Source organism: Heterodontus francisci, chromosome 34 (assembly GCF_036365525.1).
Source record: "Heterodontus francisci isolate sHetFra1 chromosome 34, sHetFra1.hap1, whole genome shotgun sequence".
In the NCBI taxonomy this organism is placed as follows: Eukaryota; Metazoa; Chordata; class Chondrichthyes; order Heterodontiformes; family Heterodontidae; genus Heterodontus; species Heterodontus francisci.
The window spans coordinates 13,187,699-13,214,222 of NC_090404.1; the positions used below are offsets into that span (position 1 = coordinate 13,187,699).

The window sequence follows — 26,524 nt, forward strand, 5'->3', positions numbered from 1 at the left end:
CTGCTGTATCCTCTGACAATCCTCATCATTATCCGCAACTCCACCAACCTTTGTGTCGTCCGCAAACTTACTAATCAGACCAGCTACATTTTCCTCCAAATCATTTATATATACTACAAAGAGCAAAGGTCCCAGCACTGATTCCTGCGGAACATCACTAGTCACATCCCTCCATTCAGAAAAACACCCATCTACTGTTACCCTCCGTCTTCTGTGACCGAGCCAGTTCTGTATCCATCTTGCCAGCTCACCTCTGATCCCGTGTGATTTCACCTTTTGTACCAGTCTGCCATGCGGGATCTTGTCAAAGGCTTTACTAAAGTCCAGATAGACAGCGTCCACCGCCTTTCCCTCATCAATCATCTTCGTCACTTCCTCAAAAAACCCAATCAAATTAGTAAGACACGACCTCCCCTTCACAAAACCAGGCTTCAAATACACCTGGTATAGCCCCGAATAAGAACCTCCAGATCCCGCGTTTGCAGCTCCGGGGCTTTCTCCTGGGAACAGGCCCATCTGAAAAACCATGTTGGCTGAGCAGGGAGCAGAGCGCATGCGCGGCCATCTTATTGACGACACGAATGGGCGGAGCTTCAGGGCCCCAGTGACCAGGAGAGGAAATCATTGACTCATTGATTTGATTCTCACTTTGCACACAGGGGCTGGAGAACTGAACCCAGTCAGAGTAGAGGGAGGGAGAAAACTGGCAGTGGAGGAAAGCGATGGTGCAGATGGGGTTAGATTACAGCACAGGGAGGAGGGAGAGTGTGTGGGACGGGATTTACAGCTTTGGGGGAACAAGAGAGGAAAAAATGTTCCATAGAAACTAGAATTATCTGTTCTGAATTTCTATCCTGGACTGACAGTAATGAATTTTGTATACTCCTTTAACAGGATGTTAGAAGGGAACAGTTTGCCTACTCAAACCAAACATCATGTCAAGATCCGCCAGAACCACATGATTCTTCAGGACCTGAATTTCATCAGCCTTTGAATGAGGAAGGAGAAATGTTTGTCTGTTCTGTTTGTGGGAAAAGATTTCAAACATCAGTGTGACTGGAAAAGCACCGAGATGCACACACCCGAGTGAGAGTGTTTCAGTGCACTGACTGTGGAAAGAGCTTTAACCAGTTTTACAGCCTGAAAAAACATCGCAGCGGGGAGCAACCATACACATGTTTTGTGTGGACAAGGCTTCAACTGATTATCCAACCTGGAAAGACACAAGGACACCCGCATTATGGAGAAACCATGGAAATGTGGAGACTGTGGGAAGGGATTCAGTTACCCGTCTGAGGTCGAAACCCATCGACGCAGTCACACTGGAGAGAGGCCGTTCACCTGCTCCGTGTGTGGGAAGGGATTCGCTCGGTCATGTGACCTTCTGACACACCAACTTGTTCATTCTGATAACAAACCTTTTAAATGCTCTGACTGTGAGAAGAGATTTAAAAGAAAAAAGGATCTTCTGACGCACCAGCAAGTTCACACTGGGGAGAGGCCGTTCACTTGCTCCATGTGTGGGAAGGGATTCAGCCGTTTATCCACCTTGCTGATACACCAGCATGTTCACACCGGGGAGCGGCCGTTCACCTGCTCCGACTGTGGGAAGGGATTCACGAAATCATCTACCCTTCTGACACACCAGCATGTTCACACTGGTGAGTGGCCATTCACCTGCTCCGACTGTGGGAAAGGATTCACTCAGTCATCTGCACTGCTGAGACACCAAATTGTTCACAGTGATAAGCGACCATTTAAGTGCTCTGACTGTGAGAAGAGCTTTAAAACCAAAAGTGATCTTCTGACACACCAGCGCACTCACACTGGGGAGAGGCCATTCACTTGCTCTGTGTGTGGGAAGGGATTCACACAGTCAAAGCAGCTTTTGTCACACCAGCAAGTTCACTCCAATAAGAGGTCTTTTAAATGTTCTGACTGTGAGAAGAGTTTTAAAAGCAGAAATCACCTGCTGAGACACCAGCGAATTCACACTGGGGAGAGACCATTCACCTGCCCCATTTGTGGAAACCGATTCAATGATTCATCAAACCTGTTGAGACACCAGAGAGTTCACACTGGGGAGAAGCCATTCACCTGCTCCATGTGTGGGAAGGGATTCAATAATACACCTCACCTGCTGAGACACCAGCAAGTTCACACCGGGGAGAGGCCGTTCACCTGCTCAGTGTGTGGAAAGGGATTCACTCTGTCATCCAACCTGCTGAGACACCAGCGAGTTCACAGGTGACTGCAGGGGTTGGATTCTGCTGTTATTGCTGCTGTTAATCACATCCAGGACTGAACCATGTTCATTCTGATAGTTGGGATTTGTTCCTGCTGATAATGATCCCAATAACTGGACTGAAGTTTAATATTTTGGATAAATGTTGCATAAATCAATGTTCTTTCCAACGCATAGTGTGTGGAGTATTTGATGTCCCCAAGATAAGAATCATAGAATGGTTACAGCACAGGAGACTATTCGGCCCATTGTGTGCATGCCGGTTCTATGCAAGATCAACTCACCTAGTCCCACTTCCTCACCTTTTCCCCATAGCCCTGCACATTTTTTCTCTTTAGATAATTGTCCAATTCTCTTTTTGAAGGCCTCGATTCAATCAGCTTCCACCACACTCTCAGGCAGTGCATTCCAGATCCGAACCACTCGCTGTGTAAAATAGTTTTTCCTCATATCACCGTTGCTTCTTTTGCCAATCACTTCAAATTGGCGTTCTCCAGTTCTTGATCCTTCCGCCAATGGGAACAGATGTTCCCTATCTACTCTGTCTAGACCCCTCTATCAAACACCTCTATCAAATCTCCTCTCAGCCTTCTCTTAGAGAACAACAGCCCCAGCTTCTCCAATCTATCCACATAACTGAAGTTTCTCATCCCTGGAACCATTCTCACGAATCTTTTCTTCATCGCCTCTAATGTCTTCACACCTTTCCTAAAGTGTAGTGCCCAGAATTGGACCAATATTCCAGTTGAGGCTTGAAACATTGTTTAATCGAGGTTCATCATAACTTCCTTGCTCCTGTACTCTATGCCCCTAGTTACAAAGCTCAGGATCTTGTATGCTTTATTAACCACTTTCTCAATCTGTCCTGCAATCTTCAATGATTTGTGCGCAAATACCCCCAGGTCCATCTGCTCCTGCACGTCTTTAGAATTGTACCCGGTTTGGTATATTGCCTCTCATTCTTCTCCACCTTAAACTGTATCATTTCGCACTTCTCGACATTAAATTTCATCTGTCATGTGTCTGCCCATTCCACCATCCTGCCCATGTTCTCTTGAACTCCATCACTATCCTCCTCACATTTCACAATACGTCCACGTTTTGTGTCATTCGCGCATTTTGAAATTGTGCCCTGCACACCTAAGTCTAGGTCATTAATATATATCAAGAAAAGCAGTGGTCCTAATATAAACCCCTGGGGAACCCCACTATATACCTTCCTCCAGTCCCAAAAACAACTGTTCACCAGTACTTTCTGTTTCCTATCACTCAGCCAACATAGTATCCATGCTGCTATTGTTCCTTTTATTCCATGCACTTTAATGTTGCTGACAAGCCTGTTATGTGGCACTTTATCAAATGCCTTTTGTAAGTCACCACATCAACCGCATTACCCTCATCAACGCTCTCTGTTATCTCATCCAAAAACTCAAGCAAGTTAGTTAAACACGATTTGCCCATAGATCCATGCTGGCTTTCCTTAGTTAATTACATTTGTCCATGTGACTGTTAATTTTATCCTGAATTAGCTCTTCTAAAAGCTTTCTCATCACTGAATTAAACTGATGGGCCTGTAGTTGCTGGGCTTTTCCTTACACTCTTTTGTGAACAAGGGTGTATCATTTGCAATTCTCCAGTCCTCTGGCACCACCCCTGCATCTAAGGAGGATTGGAAGATTATGACCAGTGCCTCTGCAATTTCCAGCCTTACGTCCCTCAGTATCCTTGGATGCATCTCATCTGGTCTTGGTGAATTACTCACTTTGACTTTAGCCAGCCTTTCTAATACCTCATCTTTATCAATTTTTAACCCTCTAGTGTCTCAACTACCTCCTCTTTCACTGTGACTTGGGCAGCATTTTCTTCCTTGGTAAAGTCAGATGGAAAGTACTCATTTCATACCTCAGCCATGCCCTCTGTCTCCATGCATAAACCCCCTTTTTGGTCCCTCATCGACCCACTTCTTTTGCCACCCTTTTATTATTTCTATGCCTTTAGAAGACTTTTGGATTCCCTTTTATGTTAGCTGCCAGTCTCTTCTCATACTCTCTTTTTGCTGCTCTTGTTTTTTCATTTCGCTTCTGAACTTTCTAAATTCAGCCTGGTTCTCAATTGTACTATCCGCCTGACATCTGTGATATGCACCCTTTTTCTGCTTCATCTTACTCTCTATCTCTTTCATCATCCAGGGAGCTCTGGATCTTTGTGTCCTACCTTTCCCCCTCATGGGAACATACCTTGACTGAACCTGAACCATCTTGTTAAAAGAAGCTCATTGTTCAATTACAGTTTGCCTTCCAGTCCTTGATTCCAATTTACCTGGGCCAGATCCATTCTCATCCCATTAAAGTTGGCCCTCCCCAATTCATTATTTTTTATTCTGGATTGCTCCTTGTCCTTTTCCATAGCTAACCTAAACCTTCTGATACTATGACCACTGTCCCCTAAATGTTCCTCTACTGACACTTGACCCACCTCATTCCCCAGAACCAGAGTTAGACTGAAAACATAAGTGATGCAGAATATTCTCCTGTAGACTTCAGAAACTCTTGCCCCTCTCTGCCCTTTATACTGTTACTATTCCAGTCGATATTAGGGTAATTAAAGTCTCCCATTATAACTACTCTATAATACTTCCACGTCTCTGTAATTTCCTTGCAAATTTGTTCTTCTTTATCTTTCCCACTAGCTTGTGGCCTATAGAATACACTCAGCAGTGTAATGGTATCTCTTTTATTTTTCTTAGCTTTAATCAAATAGATTAAATAAACTAACTGAAATCCTGTTATTGACTTTTCCATTTTTTGGGCATTTTCTCATCTGTTGAAGACTTTTTTACACCTTTCCTGACATTGGGACGAAGCATTTTACAGTCAATGAAGTTCTTTTGAAGTGCAGCCACTGTTGTAGTGCAGGAAATGCAGCAGCTAATTTGTGCACAGCAAGATCCCACAGACAGCACTGTGATAATGCCCAGGTAATCTGTTTTAGTGATGTTGATTGAAGGATATTTATTTACCAGGACTCTGGGAAGAACTCCTCCTGATCTTTGAAATAGCATCAATGAATCTTTCGTACCCATCAGTTGAAGACCTCATCTGAAGGACGGAACCTCTGACAGTGCAGTGCTCCCTCAGTACTGCATTTGAATATCAGCCGCGGCCTAATGATCAACTCTTTGGATGTGGAACTGAACTCGCAACCTACTGACTCAGCAATGAGAATGTTACAATGGAGCCATGACCAACACTTCATTGTTACTCTAGTTTATCGAGATCGTTCTAGGGGACAAGTCTCAGCTCCCCATACATTCCACAGTGTCTCTGCTAGCCTTGGTATCCAGGGATGGTATTGGTAACACACCCGGGTACCTGCCCTGGGAATGTTTGATGGAACAGTACAGAGGGAGTTTTACAATGTATCTAACTAGTGCTATACCTGCCCTGGGTGTGTTTGATGGGACAGTGCAGAGGGAGATTTGCTTTGTGATTAACCCATGCTGTAACTGACTTGAGAATGCTTCAAGCAGGCGCTCGGTGCTGAGAATGTCCCATTCTCCGGCACTGACAGCCATCACCTTGATGAGAATAACATTAAACCCAAAGATAAGAGAAACCCATCAGTTTCTTCCCCAGACACAGATCTAGAGGGACAGTGAATGTCCCAAATATTTTTGTCCAGTCTGCTCGATATTTCATCACTGGGTCTGAGTCATTTGGTGATGATTTGAATTTGATGTCCTCTAGTTACTGACTCACCGATTAGTAGAAGTCGTTTTCCTCATATACATGATGAAATTATGAACCCCTCCCTCAGATCGCCAATGTACCTTTTTACAATGAAAAGAGGCCCACTTTCTCTAATCCCTCCTGATAACTAAAGCCTCTCTTCCCTGGTATCAAGTCAGTGAATCTCTTCTGCACCCTCTCCATGGCCTTGACATCCTTCCTGGTGTAAGATCCTCAAAACTTAACACAATATTCGAACTGCAGCCCAACCAATGATTTGTACAGGTCTACATGACCTCTGTCCTTTTGTACTCTACAGCCCTAATTGTAAAACCAAGGATCCCATGTGCTTTTTAACATACGAATTAGGAGCAGGTGTAGGCCACTCAGCCCCTCGAGCCTGTTCCGCCTGACAGATCTGATTATAACCTCAACTCCACATTCCTACCTACTCCCAATAACCTTTCACCCCCTTGCTTATCGTCTTTTGAGGAAGAGAGTTCCAAAGACTCACGACCCTCTGAGAGAAAAAATTTCTCCTCATCTCTGTCTTAAGTGGGTGATCCTTTATTTTTAAGCAGTGGTCCCTAGTTCTAGATTCTCCCACAAGGGGAAATATCCATTCCACATCCACCCTGTCAAGACCCCTCAGAATATTATATGTTTCAACCAAGTCGCCTCTTACTCTAAATTCCAGCGGATACAAGCCTAGCCCGTCCAATCTTTCCTTGTAAGACAGCCCGCCCTTTCCAGGTATTAGTCTAGTAAACCTTCTCTGAACTGCTTCCAATGCATTTACATCCCTCCTTAAATAAGGAGACCAATACTGTACACAGTACTCCAGATGTGGTCTCACCAATGCCCTGTATAGCTGAAGCATAACCTCCCTACTTTTGTATTCAATTCCCCTTGTAATAACTGATAACATTTGAATAGCTTTCCTAAGTACGTGCTGTACCTGCACACTAACCTTTTGCGATTCATACATGAGGACACCCAGATCCCTCTGCATCTCAGAGCTCTGCAATCTCTCACCATTTAGATAATATGCTTTTTTATTCTTCCTGCAAAAATGGACAATTTCACAATTTCCCACATTATACTCCATCTGCCAGATCTTTGCCCAATCACTTAACCCTTTGTAGCCTCCTTATGTCCTTTTCACAACTTACTTTCCTATCTATCTTTGTGTCATCAGCAAGTTTAACAACCATATCTTCGGTCCCTTCATCTAAGTCATTTATATAAATTGTAAAAAGTTGAGGCCCCAGCACAGATCCCTGTGGCACATCACTCGTTACATCTTGCCAACTAGAAAATGACCCATTTATGCCCACTCTGTGTTTCCTGTTAGCTAGCCAATCTTCTATCCATGCCAAAATGTTACCCCCTACGCCATGTGTTTTTATTTTCCACAAAAATCTTTGATGTGGCACCTTATCAAATGTCTTCTGGAAACCTAAGTACAGTACATCTACCAGTTCTCCTTTATCCACAGCGCATGTTACTTCTTCAAAGAACTCCAGTAAATTGGTTAAACATGATTTTCCTTTCACAAAACCATGTTGACTCTGCCTGATTACCTTGATTTTTCCTAAATGCCCTGCTATAACATCTTTAATAATAGCTTCTGACATTTTCCCTAAGACAGATGTTAAGCTAACTGGCCTGTAGTTTACTGCTTTCTGCCTCCCTTCCTTTTTGAATAAAGAAGTTACATTGGCTATTTTCCAATCTAATGGAACATTCCCTAAATCTAGGGAATTTTGGAAAATCAAAACCAACGCATCAGCTATTTTGCTAGCCACTTCTTTTAAGATCCTAGGATGAAGTCCATCAGGACCTGGGGAATTTGCTCAGTACCACTTCCCTGGTTATTGTAATTTTCTTGAGTTTCTCCCTCCCTTCCATTTCTTGATTTACAGCTATTTCTGTGATGTTACTTGTATCTTCTGTGGTCAAGACAGATGCAAAATAGCTGTCCAATTCATCTGCCATCTCCTTATTTTCCCTTATTAATTCCCCAGACTCACTTTCTATGCGACAAACGCTCACTTTGTTAATTCTTTTCTTTTTTAAATATAAGAACTATTACTATGTTTTTATATTTCTATGTAGCTGTCTCTCAGTCTAATTTTTCCCTCCTGATTAATCTTTTAGTTGTTCTTTGCTGCATTTTATATTCTGTCCAATCTTCTGACTTCCACCCATCATTGCATAATTCTATGCTTTTTCTTTAAGTTTGCACGCAAGGGTACTCAGGGTGGTCCAGACAGGACAACAACCTCCCCTTCATAGATACATGATCCCGACTGCAATACGATGGTGAGTCCCAGGAGAATGTTGGGTGGATACAGTATGTGTTGGCATTGTAATGATAATCCTATCCTCAATAAACTGTTCCCAGGAGTGAAATATAAAACATGAAATTTAATTTGGAGCAAAGCAGATCCGGGATGGTCTTTCTCAGACATGAATGTTGAGTTGGCCCATGTTATCGAGGCTGGTGGAGCTGGACAGGGCCTGACCCAGCACCAACAGGACAGGACAGTCCCACTGGGAGGTGATATAAAGCTGAATTAACACTCACATGTATCATTTTAATTGTTCAATTAATTTTACAATGAGACTCAGTGGATATTTCCTGCCGGGTTACATTTCAGCTGAAGGGAGGATAAAAGTTTTCACATCACCAATCACATCAATGTTCACTTTATTGGACAGTCCTGGAAAATGTTCCTGCAAGTCCCTTTAACAGGACACTGATGAACATTACATTCAGAAATGTAAATGAACAAGGAGTTTATAGTATAATTTAGGTGTGGGGTCTGTGATTACTTATCCATTTGAAAAGGAGTCCTTCAACTAAAACACTTTGAGAATCACTGCTGTTGATTCGATGTAACTCTATGTACTCACTGTAATTCTCTGTAACTCTATTACCTTGTCTCCGACTCCTGATGGAGCTGGAAAAGCTTTTACTATTATTACCACAATTGTGCACCATTTCTTAGCTTCTCAAATAGCTGCTTTTGACTCCCTTAATTGTGGGTGACATTTGTCCCAATTCTCCTGAATTTGTCTTGATCCAAACTGGGTTGCATGTGAGACAATTCGGGGAGTCAGGCATCATTCACCCCTAGACCTACACTGGCAGCTAAAACCCCCAGACAGTTCCTTAGTAAGGATTCCTCTGGTTCCTCACCATTTATTTGTCAGGATACTGAAACCCAGCTTCCTTACAGTCCACTCCTGGAGGCCCCACTCCCTGAACCTACAACCTTCAGCAGAATCAGTGGTGGAGTTTCACAGCGGGAGTGATTCCAAAGTAACTGTCGAGATCGCACCCTCGTGGATGTTCCGGATTGCACATTTTCTGGTATCTAACACTCATTAATAAAACAGGAAATTCCTGGAAAAACACTGCAGGTTCTTTATTATCAAGAAAGCAAATGTCTGTTGTGTGATTGTGCCATCAGCTAACAGGATCCTGCAAATTCCTCTGTCTGCTATTTTAATGCAAACGTTAATCTATTTATTTTAAATGGGTTTATTTTAAATGAGTTAAAACCCGTCTTAAAATGATGGACTCAGGACTGTCACACAAACGTGTTAAATCTTTGTAAAATAATTACTTTTCAGTCAGGATCAGATCACAGTTTTACACCAATCTCTGATTTGACAGCATGTTTCCAGCATTCACCATTGTTCTTCCTGATTCTAAACACAGTTGTAAAGAAGCCTCCTGTTCTGTGCCCAGGAGCTCTGAACCATGGACGAGAGCAGCTGGGACACATTTCTTACACACCTCAGGATTAACCCACACAGGGACTTTGTTGTCAGTGAAGAGAGACGAGAAAGACCAAAGTGCCGTTTGCCCCTCTCAGTGTGACCCTGAAGGACTGTGTCCAGGCTGAAGTTCTGTTCCTGCCGTACGATCCTCCCACCAGATTGTCCTTTCTGAGCTCCAGTCTGGTGATGCTAAACACTCAGGTGGGAAAGACAAAAATCTATAACCGTGTGTTTCAAACAAAGCTGATTTATTTCAAATCTATCCAGAATATTAAACACAAGCCCAGTTAGTAGGTTTATTAACATCATCAGAAATAATCCCCAACTGTCACAATAGAAACACAGAAAATACATAGGCCAGAAGAAGGCCATTTGGCCCATCATATCTATGCTGGCCAAAAACAGAGCTATCCAGCCGCATCCCTCTTTCCAACTCTTGGTCTATTGCCCTGTAGGTTACAGAAATCCAAATGCACATCCAAATGTTATTCTTTTTAATGTGATGAGGGTTTCTGCCCCTACTACCCTTTCAGGCAGTGAATTCCAGACCCCACCACCCTCCATGTGAAAGAATTCCTCAACTCCCCTCTAATCCTTCTACAAATTACTTTAAATCTGTGCCCCCTGGTTATTAACATCTCTGCTAAGGGAAATAGATCCTTCCTATCTACTCTGTGTTGGCCCTGCATAATTTTATACACCTCAATTAAATCCCCTCAGCCTCCTCTGTTCCAAAGAAAACAACCCCAGGCTATCAAATCTCTCCTTATAGCTAAAATTCTCCATTCCTGCCAACATCCTCATAAATTTCCTCTGTACCCTCTCTGCTGTGATCACATCTATCCTGTCATGCGGTGATCAGATCGGTATGCAATACTTCAGCTGTGGTCTAACTAGTGTTTTATTCAGGTTTAGCATAACCTCGCTGCGCTTGTAATAAAAACAGAAAATGCTGGAAATACTCAGTCGTTCTGGCAGCATCTGTGGGGGCAGAAAGAGTCAATGTTTTAGGTCTGTGATGCTTTATCAACAGAAAGTGCTATAAATACTCTCTGCTCTTATATTCTATGCCTCGGCTAATAAAGGAAAGTATCCCGTATGCATTCTTAACCACCTTATCTACCTGGCCTGCTACCTTCAGGGATCTGTTGACATGCACTCCAGGGTCTCTCTGTTCCTCTACACTTCTCCATATTCTACCAGTAATATTGTATTCCCTTGCCTTGTTAGCCTTCCCCAAATGCATTACCTCACATCTCTCCGGATTGAACTCCATTTGTCCACTTACCGCTCACTTGACCAGTCCATTGATATCTTCCTGCAGTTTACAGCTTTCTGCCTCAGTATCAATCACAAGGCTGTAAACATCGTAATCATTCCCCCTACATTAAAGTCTAAATCATTGATATATACTGACATTGATATTGATAAAGTTGATAAGACCCTGAGAAGGACAGCATTACCCCTGAAATAATCAAGAATGCCAAGCCTGCTATACTCTCAGCACTGCATGAACTGCTTTGCCTGTGCTGGGACGAGGGAGCAGTACCTCAGGACAGGCGCGATGCCAATATCATCACCCTCTATAAAAACAAAGGTGACCGCGGTGACTGCAACAACTACCATGGAATCTCCCTGCTCAGCATAGTGGGGAAAGCCTTTGCTCGAGTCGCTTTAAACAGGCTCCAGAAGCTGGCCGAGCGAGTCTACCCTGAGGCACAGTGTGGCTTTCGTGCAGAGAGATCGACCGTTGACATGCTGTTCTCCCTTCGTCAGATACAGGAGAAATGCCGCGAACAACAGATGCCCCTCTACATTGCTTTCATTGATCTCACCAAAGCCTTTGACCTCGTCAGCTGACGTGGTCTCTTCAGACTACTAGAAAAGATCGGATGTCCACCAAAGCTACTAAGTATCATCACCTCATTCCATGACAATATGAAAGGCACAATTCAGCATAGCAGCGCCTGCCCTTTCCTATCCTGAGTGGCGTGAAACAGGACTGTGTTCTCACACCTACACTGTTTGGGATCTTCTCCTTGCTGCTCTCACATGTGTTCAAGTCTTCAGAAGAAGGAAATTTCCTCCACACAAGATCAGGGGGCAGGTTGTTCAACCTTGCCCGTCGAAGAGCGAAGACCAAAGTACGGAAAGTCCTCATCAGGGAACTCCTCTTTGCTGACGATGCTGCTTTAACATCTCACACTGAAGAGTGTCTGCAGAGTCTCATCGACAGGTTTGCGGCTGCCTGCAACGAATTTGGCCTAACCATCAGCCTCAAGAAAACGAACATCATGGGACAGGACGTCAGAAATGCTCCATCCATCAATATCGGCGACCACGCTCTGGAAGTGGTTCAAGAGTTCACCTACCTAGGCTCAACTCTCACCAGTAACCTGTCTCTAATGCAGAAATCAACAACCGCATGGGAAAGGCTTCCACTGCTATGTCCAGACTGGCCAAGAGAGTGTGGGAAAATGGCGCACTGACACGGAACACAAAAGTCTAAGTGTATCAAGCCTGTGTCCTCAGTAACTTGCTCTATGGCAGCGAGGCCTGGACAACGTATGTCAGCCAAGAGCGACGTCTCAATTAATTCCATCTTCGCTGCCTCCGGAGAATACTTGGCATCAGGTGGCAGGACCGTATCTCCAACACAGAAGTCCTCGAGGCGGCCAACATCCCCAGCTTGTACATACTACAGAGTCAGCGGCGCTTGAGATGGCTTGGCCATGTGACCCGCATGGAAGATGGCAGAATCCCCAAAGACACATTGTTCAGCGAGCTCGCCACTGGTATCAGACCCACCCGCCGTCCATGTCTCCGCTTTAAAGACATCTGCAAACGCGACATGAAGTCCTGTGACATTGATTACATGTCGTGGAGTCAGTTGCCAGCAATCGCCAGAGCTGGCGGGCAGCCATAGAGGCGGGGCTAAAGTGTGGTGAGTCGAAGAGACTTAGCAGTTGGCAGGAAAAAAGACAGAAGCGCAAGGGGAGAGCCAACTGTGTAACAGCCCCGACAAACAAATTTTTCTGCAGCACTTGTGGAAGAGTCTGTCACTATAGAATTGGCCTTTATAGCCACTCCAGGCGCTGCTCCACAAACCACTGACCACCTCCAGGCACTTACCCATTGTCTCTCAAGACAAGGAGGCCAAAGAAGAAGAACCTATTGATAAAGTACTAAACCATGTGGAACTTCACTGGAAACAGCCTTCCAGTCACAAAAACATCTCTTGACCATTACTCTTTGCTTCCTGCTGCTCCAGCTGACGACACTTCCTGCATATGTGGTTGTCCGGGACACGAGAAGTGTCCTCAAGTTTCCACATGGAACAGGATGTTCCCTCCACTGGACTGAGATGCCCTGCCATGCCTTTATTTATTAGACTATAAATTGACTTAACTGGAATAAACTGAAGATTTAAATAAATAAAGACTCATCAGCTACTCATTGGTCAGTTGCTTCCTTTGTGCAGATGTCACTTTATTTTATCGGGAGTTAACTTAAATATCTTACTGAACTCTTATGATCTGTATAGCTCAGATTTTAATTTACTGAAAAATTCAAAACCATTTATTCTCACTATCCCTTGTTATTTAACTTTATCCCCTCAACCTGATTAATTGAATGCTGACTGTAATTATGATAAATTATTAAATTTGCTTTAGTTTTATGCTAATTAATTGAACTGGTCTTACTATAAAGTTGATCAAATGTAGTGACCAGAACTGTACACAGTTCTCTAGCTGTGGAGTGTCTAATTAGTGTTTTATGCAGTTCTAGCCCTTGTTTGTTTGCTGTATTGAACCCTTTGCTGAGTCTATTAGGAAGGATGCGAGCATAAGACGGGTGACAATCCCAGGCAGTGGAGGCACTCAGGTTAAAACCTCCCTGTACATGGATGACTTTGCCGTCTTCTGCTCGGACCCGCTGTCTGTGCGCAGACTGATGAACATCTGCAACCAGTTCGAACTGGCCTCGGGAGCCAAAGTTAACCACGGCAAGAGCGAGGCCATGTTCTTTGGGATAAAAAGAAGAAATGCTGGAACCGCTCAGCAGGTCTGGCAGCATCTGTGGAAAGAGAAGCAGAGTTAACGTTTCGGGTCAGTGACCCTTCATCGGAGATGCTGCCAGACCTGCTGAGTGGTTCCAGCATTTCTTCTTTTTATTTCAGATTTCCAGCATCCGCAGTATTTTGCTTTTATTTTCATGTTCTTTGGGAACTGCGCTGACCGATCCTTTGTCCCCTTCACCGTCAGGTCAGACTACCTGAAGGTGCTGGGGATATGGTTCGGAAGGGCTGGGGTGTGCACCAAAACCTGGGAGGAGCGAGTAGCCAAGCTGCAAGCTGAGAATGTGGGGGCAGCGATCTCTCTCCATTGTGGGTAAGAACCTGATCATCAGGTGCGAGGGCTTCACGTTGTTGCGGTACGTGGCGCAGGTCTGGCCCATACCCCACTCCTGCGCTGTGGCGGTCACCCGAGCCATTTTCCGCTTCATCTGGGGATCCAAAATGGACCGGGTCCGGAGGGACACCATATTCAAACCTCTGGATAAGGGCGGGAAAAATGTACCCAACGTGGCCCTCATCCTGATGACTACCTTCGTGTGCAGCTGCATCAAGCTGTGTGTAGACCTCCAGTACGCAAACTCCAAGTGTCACTACGTACTGAGGTTCTATCTGTCCCCGGTGTTGCGAAGGATGGGCCTGGTCACATTGCTGCAGAACGCTCCATCCAGTTGGACTGTGCTGTACCACCTATCCCTCGTGGAGAAGTTTCTGCAGGAAAACACCTTTGACCACCGATCCATCAGGCAGTGGTCTGCATGGAATGTCCTCAAGGCCCTACAGGAAAAGGTGACGGTGGATCCTGTCGGATGGTTCCCCGAGCAGACCGCCAAAGTCATTTGGCGGAATGCCTCATCACCAGAACTTTCAAACAAGCACCAAGATGTAGCTTGGCTGGTGGTGAGAAGAGCCCTCCCCGTCAGATCCTTCCTGCACGCCCGAAGTCTCACCCCCTCCACACAATGCCCCCGTGGTGGCTGTGGTGGGGAAGAAACGGTTGCCCACCTCCTTCTGGAATGTGTCTTTGCAAGTGTGGAAAGAGATGCAGTGGTTTTTGTCGAGGTTCATCCCAAGCAGCTCTGTAACACAGGAGTCTTTGCTCTACGGGCTGTTCCCAGGGACGCACACCGAGACAAACATCAACTGCTGCTGGAGGACTATCAATTCGGTGAAAGACGCCCTTTGGTCTGCCCGAAACTTGCTGGTCTTCCAGCGCAAAGAGTTGTCCACGACTAAATGTTGCGGACTGGCACATTCCAAGGTCCAGGACTACGTGCTGAGGGACGCACTAAAGCTTGGAGTAGCCGCAGCAAAGGCTCAATGGGGAAAGACCATTGTGTGAGGTCCCCCCACCAAGGTGAACTGAGGGGCTGGATCCATGGAAAACCCCTCGGGCTGTATCCAGAAAATATGGGTTTGCTGCAAAATGTACATGGCAAGTAAAATGAAATGGAAGGGTTGTGAGGCAACTCACTCCTGTATTGAAGGAAACTGATCTCCTTTGTCGACTTGGTGCTGTTTTGAACTGTTTTGTAATTTTTTTTTACAGATTTTTATGAATAAAGTATATTATACTGTGCATTCCCTTGCCTTGTTTGCCTCCCAAAATGCATTACCTCACACTTCTCTGGGTTGAATTCCATTTGCCATTTTCTGCACAGCTGACTAGTCCATTGATATCTTCCTGCAATTTACAGCTTTCTTCTTTCATATCAACCACACAACCAACTTTTGTATCATTTACGAACTTCTTAATCATGGTCTCTACATTTAAGTCTAAATGATTGATATATATCACAAAAAGCAAGCGGCCTAGTGCAGAGCCCTGTGCAAACCAAACTGGAAACAGGCTTCCAGTCAGGATTCAGTTCTGAATGTGATTAACAGCAGCAATAACAGCAGAATCCAATCCCTGCAATCACTTGTGAACTCGCTGGTGTTTCAGAAGATAGGATGAAGCGATGAATTTCTGTGCAGCTGAACGGCCTCTCCCCAGTGTGAGTACTTTGGTGCTTTATCAGATCGTTTTTGCATTTCAATCTCTTCTCACAGTCAGAACATTTAAATGGGTCTCTTATCAGAATGAACCCACTGGTGTGTCCGGAGGTGTGGTAAAGCATAAAATCCCTTCCCACATTGAAGGCAGATGAATGGTCTCTCTCCAGTATGAACTCGCCGATGTAGTATAGAAACTGGATGAATGAATAAATCCCTTTCCACACATGGAGCAGGTGAATGGCCTCTCCCCAGTGTGAGTACGTTGGTGGTTCAGAAAATCCTTTTTACTTTTAAAGGTCTTCTCACAGTCAGAACATTTAAAAGGTCTGTTATCAGTGTAAACAAGTTGGTGTGTCAGGAGGTGGGCTGACTGTGTGAGTCCCTTCCCACACATGGAGCAGGCGAATGACCTCTCCCCAGTGTGAGTGCATTGGTGTGTCAGTAGATTCTTCGATCTTTTAAAGCTCTTCTCACAATCAGAACATTTAAATGGTCTCTTATCAGAGTGAACCCACTAGTGTGACCAGAGGGTTGATAAAACAGTAAATCCCTTCCCACATTCAAGGCAGGTGAATGGCCTCTCTCCAGTATGAACTAGCTGATGTGTACTGAGGGTGGATGACTGAGTGAATCCCTTCCCATACACGGAGCAAGTAAATGACATCTCCCCAGTGTGGCTGCGTTAATGAATTTCCAGCTCAGACGGGTAACTGAATCCCTTCCCATAGTCCCCACATTTCCATGGTGAGGGTGTCCTGTGTCTCTCCAGGTTGGACTATCAGTTGAAGCCTCGTCCACACACAGAACACGTGTATGGTTTCTCCCTGCTGTGAATGGCGCGATGTTTTTTCAGGCTGTGTAACTTGTTAAAGTTCTTTCCACAGTCAGTGCACTGGAACACTCTCACTCGGGTGTGTGTGTGTCTCGGTGCTTATCCAGTCACACTGATGTTTGAAATCTTTTCCCAAAACAGAACAGACAAACATTTCTCCTTCCACATTCAAAGGCTGATGATATTCAGGTCCTGATGAAGTGAGTTACTGTCAGATCTTCACATGATGTTTGGTTTCAGCTTCCCATCTGCGAATTCTCCCATTCTAATCCCCTGTAAAAGGAGTTTATGTTGGATTACTTAGAATATACAAGCACGAACAGGCCTTTCAGCCGAACTAGTCTTGGTCGGTGTTTCTATCCCACGTGTGTCTTCTCCCATTCCATCTATTTCCTCTCAGCCTTTCAGCACATCTTTCTATTGCCTTTGCTCTCATATTCTCATTTAGTTTTCTTTTGTAAGTATCTAAGCCATTTCTTCAACCACTTCCTGTGATACCGAGTTCCACATTCCACCCCCTCTCAGAGTGAAGAAATATCTCCTGTTGGATTTATAACTATCTTGTATTTATTGTCCCTGAGTTTGGATTCTCCCACAAGCAGAAACATTCTCTTCATATCTACCCTGTCCATATCATGCATAACTGTAAAGACGTCAATCACATCACCTCTGAGTCTTCCCTTTTCTAAGGTGAAAAGCCCCACCCTGTTCAAGCTTTCCCGACAGCTGTAATTTCATCATTTACAAAAGCTGTCACTGTCAGTCCAGGATGGAAATTCAGCAGAGACAAACATTTCTCTTGGTTTGAGATTCCTACGTGTAAATCCTTCCCTTCTAAGGCCCTGTAAAAGGAGTTTACAAATACCATCACTGTCAGTCCAGGATAGAAATTCACAATATTCTCTCTTCCTGTTTCCTGGCCCAGAATGGCCGCACATGCGCCCTGCTGCACATTGCCCCCTATAAAGATGGCAGCCTTTAACCTGGGCCTGTCACTGGGAGAAGCCCTGCAGCTGCCGCCCTGCTCAGTGCAAATGCGGGACCGTTAGCTTCTTACTCGGGGTGTTGAGGCCTATACTGGGTGTTTGTAAATTGGATACTGTTCCCAGTTTTATATGGGGACCTGGGGCTGCACTCAGTGTTTATTAACCAGCTCCCTCAGGCCTCCTCCTCCTTGTTCCATTCCATTTCCCGCACTTTTGTTCTCACCCTTCCCTGTGTCCCAAACATACAATAGGATTACCCTTGTTCTCACCTTTTATCCCACCAGCCGCCACATTCAATGCATCATTTCCCCCACCTCCAGTGTGATGCCACCACCAAACACATCTTCCTCTCTCCTTTCACCATTCTGGTGGTCCCGTTCCCTCCACAAAACCCTGGTCCAAACCTATATCACATCCAGCACACCCTTTCCCATGCAAGTGTAGGAGATGTAACACCTGCCTTTTTAACTCCTCCCTTCTCACTGTCCAAGGCCCCAAACACTCCCTCAAGGTGCAACAGTGATTTACTTGCACCCCTTTCAATTTAGTATACTGTATTCACCGTTCAAGATGCAGTTTTCTCTACACTGAGGACACCAAATACAATTTGGGTGACTGCTTTGTGGAATACCTAGTTCAGTTCACCAGCAGGACCCTGAACTTCTGGTCGCCTGTCATCTTAATTCTCTGTTCCCCTCCCACTCTGCCCTTGGCCTCCTACACTGTTCTAATGAAGCTCAGCAGAAGCTCAAGGAACAGCAACCCATCTGTCAATTTGGCACTTCAGTCTTCCAGACTCAACACTGAGTTCAACAATTTCAGACCATTTTTGCAACAATTCTGTGGGATGTAAACAGTAACCCCGGCACTTACCAGCACCTTCAGGAGAGATGGTGAGAAACCACCTGTGTGCAGAGTGAGAATAAAATTATTTGCAAATCCTCCCCTTTTAATACCCTGTAAAAGGAGTTTACAAAAGTTACAAAAGAACAGACAATTCTAGTTTCTGTGGAACATTTTTTCCTCTCTTGTTTGCCCAAAGCTGTAAATCCCCGACCCACACACTCTCCCTCCTCCCTGTGCTAAAATCCAGACTCATCTGCACCATTTCTTTCCCCCACTGCCACTTTTCTCCCTCCCTCTGCTCTGGCTGGGTTCAGTTCTCCAGCCCGTGTGCAGAGTGAGAATCAAATCAATGAGGATGTCTCTGAACGGACAGGGGGCATTCTGAAGGGGGAGGGTGAACAGCCAGAGGTTGTGGTACACATCGGTACCAACGACATAGGCAGGAAGAGTGATGAGGTCCTGCAGGGGGAGTTTAGGGAGTTAGGTAGTAAACTAAAAAACAGGACCTCTAGGGTTGTAATCTCTGGATTACTCCCTGTGCCACGTGCCAGTGAGGCTAGAAATAGGAAGATAGTACAGCTAAATACGTGGCTAAGCAGCTGGTGTAGAAGGGAGGGTTTCAGATATCTGGACCATTGGGCTCTCTTCAGGGACAGATGGGACCTGTACAAGAAGGACGGGTTGCATCTAAACTGGAGGGGTACTAATATCCTTGCTGCAAGGTTTGCTAGCGTCACTCGGGAGGGTTTAAACTAGTGTGGCGGGGGGGGGGGGGGGGGTGGGAACCAGAGCAGTAGGACAGCTAGTGAAATAAATGAGGAGGACATAGTAAATAAGGTTAGTAGGACTAAGAGGAAGAGCAGGCAGGGAGAGCACAGCGGGACTGGTGGTCTGAAGTGCATTTGTTTCATTGCGAGAACAGGTAAGGCAGATGAACTTAGAGCTTGGATTAATACTTGGAAATATGATGTTGTTGCTATTACAGAGACTTGGTTGAGAGAAGGGCAGGATTGGCAGCTAAATGTTCCAGGCTTTAGAAGCTTCAGGCGGGATAGAGAGGGATGTAAAATGGGTGGGGGAGTTGCATTACTGGTTAAGGAGAATATCACAGCTGTACTGCGGGAGGACACCTCAGAGGGGTCATGCAGCGAGGCAATATGGGTGGAGCTCAGGAATAGGAAGGGTGCAGTCACGATGTTGGGGGTTCACTACAGGCCTCCCAACAGCCAGCGGGAGGTAGAGGAGCAGATATGTAGACAGATTTTGGAAAGATGTAAAGGTAACAGGGTTGTGGTGGTGGGTGATTTTAACTTCCCCTATATTGACTGGGACTCACTTAGCGCTAGGGGCTTGGATGGGGCAGAATTTGTGAGGAGCATCCAGGAGGGTTTCTTGAAACAGTATGTAGATAGTCCAACTAGGGATGGTGCCATTCTGGACCTGGTATTGGGGAATGAGCCCGGCCAGTTTCAGCGGGGGAGCATTTCGGGAGCAGTGACCATAATTCCATAAGTTTTAAGGTACTTGTGGATAAGGATAAGAGTAGTCCTCGGGTGAAGGTGCTAAATTGGGGGAAGGCTAATTATAACAATATTAGGCAGGAACTGAAGAATTCAGATTGGGGGCGGCTGTTTGAGGGTAAATCAACATCTGACATGTGGGAGTCTTTCAAACGTCAGCTGATTAGAATCCAGGACCAGCATGTTCCTGTGAGGAAGAAAGACAAGTTTGGCAAGTTTCAGGAAGCTTGGATAACACGGGATATTGTGAGCCCAGCCAAAAAGAAAAAGGAAGCATTTGTAAGGGCTGGAAGGCTAGGAACAGATGAAGCACTTGAGGAATATAAAGACAGTAGGAAGGAACTTAAGCAAGGAGTTAGGAGGGCTAAAAGGGGTCATGAAAAGTCATTGGCAAACAGGATTAAGGAAAATCCCAAGGCTTTTTATACATATATGAAGAGCAAGAGGGTAACCAGGGAAAGGGTTGGCCCACTCAAGGATAGAGATGGGAATCTATGTGTGGAGCCAGAGGAAATGGGTGAGGTGCTAAATGAGTACTTTGCATCAGTATTCACCAAAGAGAAGGACTTGGTTGATGATGAGCCTAGGGAAGGGAGTGCAGATAGTCTCAGTCATCTCATTATCAAAAAGGAGGAGGTGTTGGGTGTCTTGCAAAGCATTAAGGTAGATAAGTCCCCAGGGCCTGATGGGATCTACCCTAGAATACTGAGGGAGGCAAGGGAAGAAATTGCTGGGGCCTTGACAGAAATCTTTGCATCCTCATTGGCTACAAGTGAGGTCTGCAGAATAGCCAATGTTGTGCCTTTGTTTAAGAAGGGTGGGAAGGATAATCCAGGAAATTATAGGCCGGTGAGCCTTACGTTAGTGGTAGGGAAACTATTAGAGAGGATTATTCGGGACAGGATTTACTCCCATTTGGAAAGAAACAAACTTATTAGCGAGAGACAGCATGGTTTTGTGAAGGGGAGGTCGTGTCTTACTAATTTGATTGAGTTTTTTGAGGAAGTGACAAACATGATTGATGAAGGAAGGGCAGTGGATGTTATCTATGTGGACTTTAGTAAAGCCTTTGACAAGGTCCCGCATGGCAGACTGGTACAAAAGGTGAAGTCACACGGGATCAGAGGTGAGCTGGCAATATGTATACAGAACTGGCTCAGTCACAGAAGACAGAGGGTAACAGTGGATGGGTGTTTTTCTGAATGGAGGAATGTGACTAGTGGTGTTCCGCAGGAATCAGTGCTGGGACCTTTGCTGTTTGTGGTATATATAAATGATTTGGAGGAAAGTGTTGGTGGTCTGATTAGTAAGTTTGCGGGCGACACAAAGGTTGGTGGAGTTGCAGATAATGATGAGGATTGTCAGAGGATACAGCAGGATATAGATCGGTTGGAGACTTGGGCGGAGAAATGGCAGATGGAGTTTAATCCGGACAAATGTGAGGTAATGCATTTTGGAATGTCTAATGCAGGTGGGAGGTATACAGTAAATGGCAGAACCCTTAGGAGTATTGACAGGCAGAGAGATCTGGGCGTACAGGTCCACAGTCACTGAAAGTGGCAACGCAGGTGGATAAGGTAGTCAAAAAGGCATACGGCATGCTTGCCTTCATCGGTCGGGGCATAGAGTATAAAAATTGGCAAGTCATGTTGCAGCTGTACAGAACCTTAGTTAGGCCACACTTACAGTATTGCGTGCAATTCTGGTCGCCACACTACCAGAAGGACGTGGAAGCTTTGGAGAGGGTACAGAGGAGGTTTACCAGGATGTTGCCTGGTCTGGAGGGCATTAGCTATGAGGAGAGGTTGGAAAAACTTGGATTGTTTTCACTGGAACGACAGAGGTGGAGGGGCGACATGATAGAGGTTTACAAAGTTATGAGCGGCATGGACAGAGTGGATAGTTAGAAGCTTTTTCCCAGGGTGGAAGAGTCAGTTACTAGGGGACATAGGTTTAAGGTGCGAGGGGCAAAGTTTAGAGGGGATGTGCGAGGCAAGTTTTTTACACAGAGGGTGGTGAGTGCCTGGAACTTGCTGCCAGGGGAGGTGGTGGAAGCAGATACGATAGCGACGTTTAAGATACATCTTGACAAATGCATGAATAGGATGGGAATAGAGGGATATGGGCCCCGGAAGTGCAGAAGGTGTTAGTTTAGGCAGGCATCAAGATCGGCGCAGGCTTGGAGGGCCAAATGGCCTGTTCCTGTGCTGTACTGTTCTTTGTTCTTTGTGTCAATAATTTTCTCTCCTGCTGACTGGGACCCTGAAGCCCCGCCCTCTCTCTGTGTCGTCACCAAGATGGCCGCGCATGCGCTCTGCTCCCAGCTCAGTCAAGATGGTGACTTTTTATCCGGTCCTGTTCCCCATAAAAAGCCCCGGAGCTGCAAACGCGAAACCCGAAGATTCTTAAACAAGAGCAAAATCTGGAGGTTCTCATTCAATGGCTTGCGGCCTAGAGCAGCTGTTTCTGAAGCCTCTCCACCCACCCCATTCCTCCCCTGCACCTCGCCGACTCTCACCCGCTGCAAAGTTAATTGAGACAGTGGAGTGGAGCGAGAGCATGGCTACCCGACCCAAACCCGAACCCGACGGGGCCCGCCGACATGGGTCAAGTCAGGTCGCTCTTTCTGGTCTGGCATTCGGGCTCGGAACTGGTTAGGTCAGGCCGGGTCGGAAATACTCTATCACCACCTCCGATAAGTGGCTCCAATGTTAATATACTTTTTGGACTAGAAATGTTTAGTTGCAGTTTTCTTAAGCTTGTGCAGATAAGTAACAATGTGAAAAATGGAAGGTAGGTTAACTGATGGTAGGGTCATGCGCGGGAAAAAATGAAAGGACCCGGGCCGATTCGGGCTCGGCTAGGTTATTTTAAAACACAAGCTTAAAGGCTTGTGTTCTGTGAACTCGTTTTAACATGGCAAAGGTCAGTCAGGGAATGTCCCAATTTCTGCACTCTGGCATGCATTACTTTCACCTGGAACACAAACTCAGTGACATGTTGAAAGTTATTGGACTTTTGAATTCATATAAATGTCACAATTCTGCTGCTATCCGTTTGGAATTGCGTTGTTCCTGAACTTGTATTGAGGGGAAAACAGGCAAGAAAATCCATGGGATCTCCAGAAGTCAGCACTGTAAGTACCTCATAAATACAATAGTACAGTGTATTGGAGCTGAGTGATATTAGCAAAAACAGGATGACGCTGCCCCATATACAATAGTTAGTAAATACAATGTAATGGAGAGCTTTAATAAACCTTAATCTATGATGAACTGGCTAGGATTTCTTAACAAAATCTATGCTGCATTTGCAGGTTTAAAAACTGTCAGGGAAGACAAAGTAAAAATTGATCATGTTTCAATGACCATGTTAGAAACAGTCATTAACTGATTTTTTTTTTGCTGCGAATTGGATTAAAGGACAAGTTTTACAAGTATGTCACAGATCAGTAACTCATTTACTATCCAGTTTGAGGGCAGATAAACTGAGTGGCCAATGTGATTTGCAAGTTGTCTGTATCATATAATTGCATCACAATAAAAGTGCACCTTTGCTAACAGGTGAGAGATTTGGCTTGGACATAAATTGGTTAGTCTGGAGTAATATCTGACAGATAGTGACTAAACATTTTGTAACTGAATAATACATGCAGTCACAACTGCTCAACCTTTTGCAGAAACATTTTTTGTTAATGAATCTTGTCAGAGCTGAATCGGAATCGACAGTGATAGACTGAGATATAGATATAATTGAATTTAAGAGAATCGCTTTATTGGAGGAACTGAAGGGCACTCTTTATTTGTCATTGTGTTTATCTAATTTTGTCACTAGCTTTGGTGAGCAAATGACTTTTTTGTCCATGAGAGATTCTGTTGTTTCTGTATTTTAGAATCCAGGACCTGGTTTTAGAGCCTGTCAAGATGAATAAACTAGTCTTGGCTACCTACCATTAATCTCTGTCCTTCATGTCCCTCTCTACTTTTCTGTTTTACATGACTGTTCTGAAGTACTATCTGCTTCACCCTATAAAATTCTCCTAATTTGTAGATCGCTGCCCTTTTGTTGGCTGCCCTGTCTTCAGATACATATTACAAGCAGGTGGAGAAGTTGCACAAACAGAGACCATAATGAGTTAAATTGTCTTGTGAGAAATGGTCTGTCTTCCTATTGATGATTTTTCTATTGCCTCACCTCAATAAAAATCCTCTCATTGAGTACCATGATTTATTGGATGAATTTGCACTCCTGACAATGAGTGAATCCACAGAGGTCATCCAATAAGGTCTATCAACCACTCTGTGACATGATGCAGCTAGCTCTATTCTGTCAACAAAAGCAATTTGTATTGACATTGCAGAATATTCTGCTTGCTAGCTACCTAATACAGTTGTGCTGCTCTCCATTGATGTTTGTATGCTTAGCTACTTTATATGTAGAAATGTGTCTTCATTCGGACTGTGTTTTGACGACATTAGATTGGCTATAGACTTTATACACAGCTTAACTGCCCCATGTCCATGGCTGAGTCAATAATTTTGTCAAATGTCCGTGGTGCAACATGTCGGTGTCTATCCCAGCTCTCAGCTGCTCCAAAAGTGTCTCCAGCACTCACACAGCTCCGATCAAAGTGACACTGCGCATGGTCCAGATACAGTTCAGCACCGAGCCCGCACCCAGTGCTCCGAGAGTCTGAATAAGGCACATTCATTTCCATAGGAATGATCAGACATGTCCGCAGGATGGAAGACAGTCGCATACCCAAGGACCTTCTTTATGGTGAGGTAGCCGGGGCCAGACGTCCAGTCGGGCGCCTAAAGCTCCGCTTCAAGGTTGCTTGCAAGTGTGACATGAAGGCCAAATGTCGACTATCGCACCACGGAGTCACTAGCTGACGAAAGAGGGAAATGGTGACACGTCCTGTGGACTGGTTTGCACGACCACGATGCCCAGTTGCTACAGCAGCTTCACAACAGGCGTCAACGTCAAAAACAACAACTCAGCGTCACTTGGCAGCTTCATCTGCAGCACTTGTGGCAGAACCTGCCTGTCTAGGATTGGCCTTCACAGCATCAATAAAGATAAACCAAGAGAAGGCTTAAATGGATTGTTTGCTGCGAGTCCATCATCTTTCTGTAGATGGAAGGATGTCAACCAACCCGCCATTGAAAACCCCAAAGGCAGATTCAGAGATTTCCGACATCTTTGGAAGAAGAGACGAATGGGAACAAGTAAATCAACATTAAAATTCAAATATACTTGCATAATAGTTCGACTAAGAAGAATTGCAAATAAGGTGCACCCAACTTGCAAAACAAGCAATATTGTGAAATGTCCTTTTCGGGAGTGGCGTCCATCTTTCTACGGGGCTGCGATGCTTCGTTTCGCCTGGTTTAATCGCGTTCGTGCAGATTTGCCCCGAACAAAGATGGCGAAGATGGGGGCGGGGTTTGAAATTTCTCCCGAGCGGAGCAGCTGCGCGTGCGCGAGTGGCGGTTGTCGGAGGCGCGCGGAGGGTTTATTTTCCGCTTCGAGAGGTTCGAACGGGAAACGGTTAACGGCGTTGCCATGGCTGCGGGGGCGGGGCTTGGTAACGGCGCGCGCCGGCACAGGTGGGCCGTCGAGCTGAGCAGCCAGGAGCAAGGCCGCGGCGAGAGCCTGGGGCTCGAGTGGCAGCCGGCTTCTCTCCTCGGCAGGACACCACTCTCAGTGCGGTCACCCAAAACACTGAAATGTTAATATCACAGCCTTTGAGGGGGAGGCAATGGGTGCGAGAAAACCTGGTTGATAATTACTGAGCTTGGATGGGTTTTGGTGTCTCCAGTGGGTGGGCTTCAGATTTTCCACCAGTCCCTTTGAGGAAAGGACTGGCTGCAAGTTTTTACTAATTCATTCTTGGGATGTGGGCATCGCTGGTAAAGCTGGTATTTATTACCCTGTCCCTAGTCGCCCCTTGAGAAGGTGCTGGTGGTGGGCGGCCGCCTCCTTGAACCGGTTTCATACGACTGAGTGGCTTGTTCGGCTACTTTTCTTTTAGATATACAGCACTGAAACAGGCCCTTCGGCCCACCAAGTCTGTGCTGACCATCAACCACCCATTTATACTAATCCTACACTAATTCCATATTCCTACCACATCCCAACCTGTCCCTATATTTCCCTACTTATACTAGGGGCAATTTATAATGGCCAATTTACCTATCAACCTGCAAGTCTTTGGCATGTGGGAGGAAACTGGAGCACCCGGAGGAAACCCACGCAGGCACAGGGAGAACTTGCAAACTCCACACAGGCAGTACCCAGAATTGAACCCGGGTCGCTGGAGCTGTGACGCTGCGGTGCTAACCACTGTGCCACAGGGGCAGTTAATAGTCAACCATGTTCTGAAGAACATGAAACGTGAACTTTGCTTCTCTCTCCACAGATGCTGCCAGACCTGCTGAGTATTTCCAGCATTTCTTGTTTTTATTTAAGATTTCCAGCATCCACAGTATTCTGCTTT

At 45.3% G+C, this 26,524-nt stretch overlaps 1 protein-coding gene across 1 annotated transcript in view; it reads left to right on the forward strand.

The window, feature by feature from the left end:
- The window catches only part of LOC137348653 (zinc finger protein 721-like), a 48,224-nt gene that overhangs the window by 1,334 nt on the left and 20,366 nt on the right, over nt 1–26,524 (forward strand). The window contains exons 2-7 of the mRNA XM_068013916.1: nt 895–2,239; nt 16,812–16,870; nt 18,227–18,505; nt 23,339–23,364; nt 24,742–24,865; nt 24,976–25,612. Coding sequence (XP_067870017.1) covers nt 1,241–2,239; nt 16,812–16,870; nt 18,227–18,505; nt 23,339–23,364; nt 24,742–24,865; nt 24,976–25,612 — 2,124 coding nt within the window. The 5' untranslated portion in view covers nt 895–1,240. The remainder of the gene's footprint in view (nt 1–894; nt 2,240–16,811; nt 16,871–18,226; nt 18,506–23,338; nt 23,365–24,741; nt 24,866–24,975; nt 25,613–26,524) is intronic.